This window comes from Triticum urartu, chromosome 1A (genome assembly GCF_056163025.1).
Source record: "Triticum urartu cultivar PI428250 chromosome 1A, HENAU_Tu73, whole genome shotgun sequence".
NCBI classification, from domain to species: domain Eukaryota; kingdom Viridiplantae; phylum Streptophyta; class Magnoliopsida; order Poales; family Poaceae; genus Triticum; species Triticum urartu.
The window spans coordinates 217,553,007-217,555,257 of NC_141873.1; the positions used below are offsets into that span (position 1 = coordinate 217,553,007).

General features: G+C 50.1%; 1 protein-coding gene across 1 annotated transcript; it reads left to right on the forward strand.

Annotated features, from left to right (window-relative positions):
- Positions 1-642: 642 nt before the first annotated feature.
- LOC147990638 (uncharacterized) lies at positions 643-2,028 on the forward strand. Its single transcript, XM_087538328.1, has one exon. The coding sequence runs from the start codon at positions 643-645 to the stop codon at positions 2,026-2,028; it is 1,386 nt and encodes a 461-aa protein (XP_087394454.1).
- The last annotated feature ends 223 nt before the right edge of the window (positions 2,029-2,251 follow it).

A 2,251-nucleotide genomic window follows, 5' to 3' on the forward strand; every position in this document is an offset into this window, starting at 1 on the left:
GCACACCTATCGCCGTTCCTCTGGGGGAGCATCTGCTACTCCCGCATGTGGTGAACGGTCATAGAACTGCGGAGGAGATGCTTTGGCAAGGTCTGGGTCGTACACCTGCTCCATCCATACTGGGGCCTAGGCCTTCGGCGTCGGCGCCAACACACAGGAAGAAAACTCTACCGCCTAATTTCACTCCGAGGAGAAGTGCTCGGCTGTGCAAGGCAGCTAGTGCTCACAAGATGGGGCCGGTGCAGCGGGCCCAAACTGTCCTGCTTCGACAGATGGGAGTTATTCAGGCGGAGGAACAAGTTTCTGACAAAGCTCTGGATGAGTATATCAAGCTGTTCGACAAGCCGCTGGCGCCTCATCATGTCAAAGCGGTGATCGCTCTCTTTTCCCCTGGAGAAGTGGAGTTTGACGAACCAATGCAGCCCGGTTTTGGTGCTTTCTCCCTTCCTGATGCTGTGGAGCCATGTGGTGCTTAGGTGTGAGTGAGGGGTTGCAGTGGTCGTTGGGGTTTGTGTTATGGCCATGTCTTTAGGTGTGTTAGTGTGGAATGTTAGGGGGCTTAATAACCCTGCTAGAAGGTGCTTGATCAGATTGTTCACCCAGTCCTTCAATGTTTCTTTAATTTGTTTTCAAGAATCTAAGATGGCTTTGTTGGATGCCACTGTGGTTTGCGAGACTTTGGGCCCTACTTTTGATGGGTTTGATTTTCTGCCAGCAGAGGACACGAGAGGTGGCCTGTTGATGGCCTGGAAATCTGACAAGTTGCGAGTATTCAATGTTCAGAAGGATGAGTTTATGCTCTCGGCTCAGGTTATATCCTTGGAGGATGGCAAAGAGTGGTTGGTGTCCTCTGTTTATGGGCCTCAAGGTGACTATGACAAAATAAGGTTTCTTGAGCAGATGGTGCAATTTGGTGATCAAGTGCACCTACCGTGGATCGTTGTGGGTGACTTCAATCTAGTCTACTCTGAGCATGAGCGCAGCTCTGGAAGAGGGAATAGGAGGCTTATTTCCAAATTCAGACACACCATAAACAGGCTTGGGCTTCATGATATGCCTTTGATAGGTAGGCGATACACTTGGTGCAACCAGCAGGAGCAATCTATCATGGCTAGGCTGGACAGAGTCCTTTTCAACAACGATTGGGAGGAGATACACCCCATTAGTGATCTGTTATTGCTCAGCTCAAATATTTCAGATCACTCACCGTTGCTCCTCACTTGTTCTGCCGCTAGGCCGCGGGCTAGCCGCTTTCGCTTTGAGAACTTCTGGTGCAAACTCCCAGGGTTCTTGGAGGTAGTTAAGGAGGCATGGGGACATGAAATTCTTGGTTGTGACCCGATGAATATTCTGAGTATCAAGTTGCAGCGCATGGCGAAAGCATTAAGAAGTTGGGGTCAGAGGAGCATGAGCCGGCTGAATCTTCAGTTTCAGATTGCGAGCGAAGTCATTTTGCGTCTGGATACGGCACAAGAGGTCAGGACTCTGTCGGAGGAGGAGCGTAAGCTCAACGCTTTTCTAAAAGGCAAGTGTTTGGCTTTTGCCTCCCTGGAAAGAGTGCGTCTTCGGCAACGTGCGAGAGTGCGGGATCTTAAGGAGGGGGACGCAAACTCCAAGTACTTCCACATGAAGGCTAATGGGAGACGTAGAAAACACTTGATGCCGTATCTCAAAGCGGGTAACCAGACGGCAACGACTATAGAGTACAAGTTGGATTTGGCTAGAAGCTTCTTCAGTAGCTTGATGGGCGCTCCGGAACACAGAAATCACACTATCTGTCTTGAAGAGTTGAACTTCGGGCAGCTCTCTCCGGAGATGGCAGCTGGTCTGGAAGGTGTGTTCACGGAAGAGGAAGTCAAGAAGATTATTATGGACATGCCCTCGGATAGAGCTCCGGGGCCGGATGGTTTCTCTGGGCTGTTCTTCAAGAGCTGCTGGGATATCATAGCGAAGGATTTTATGGCCTTTATGAAGGCGATGTACGATGGACGCTTCTACTCCTTCGATGACTCAATTCCTCCATCATAACCCTCCTGCCGAAGAAATCAGAGGCTCTGGAGATGGGTGATTTTCGACCCATCAATCCGATTCATGGGGCTGCCAAGATTTTTGCAAAAGTTCTCGCGGTTCGGGTGGTACCTTTTCTCCCAGCTCTAATATCTCAGGCTCAGAGTGCTTTTATCTGCAAGCGCAACATGCATGAAAACTTCAAGTTCGTGCGCAACACAGCTAGATGGCTCCATCAGAAGCG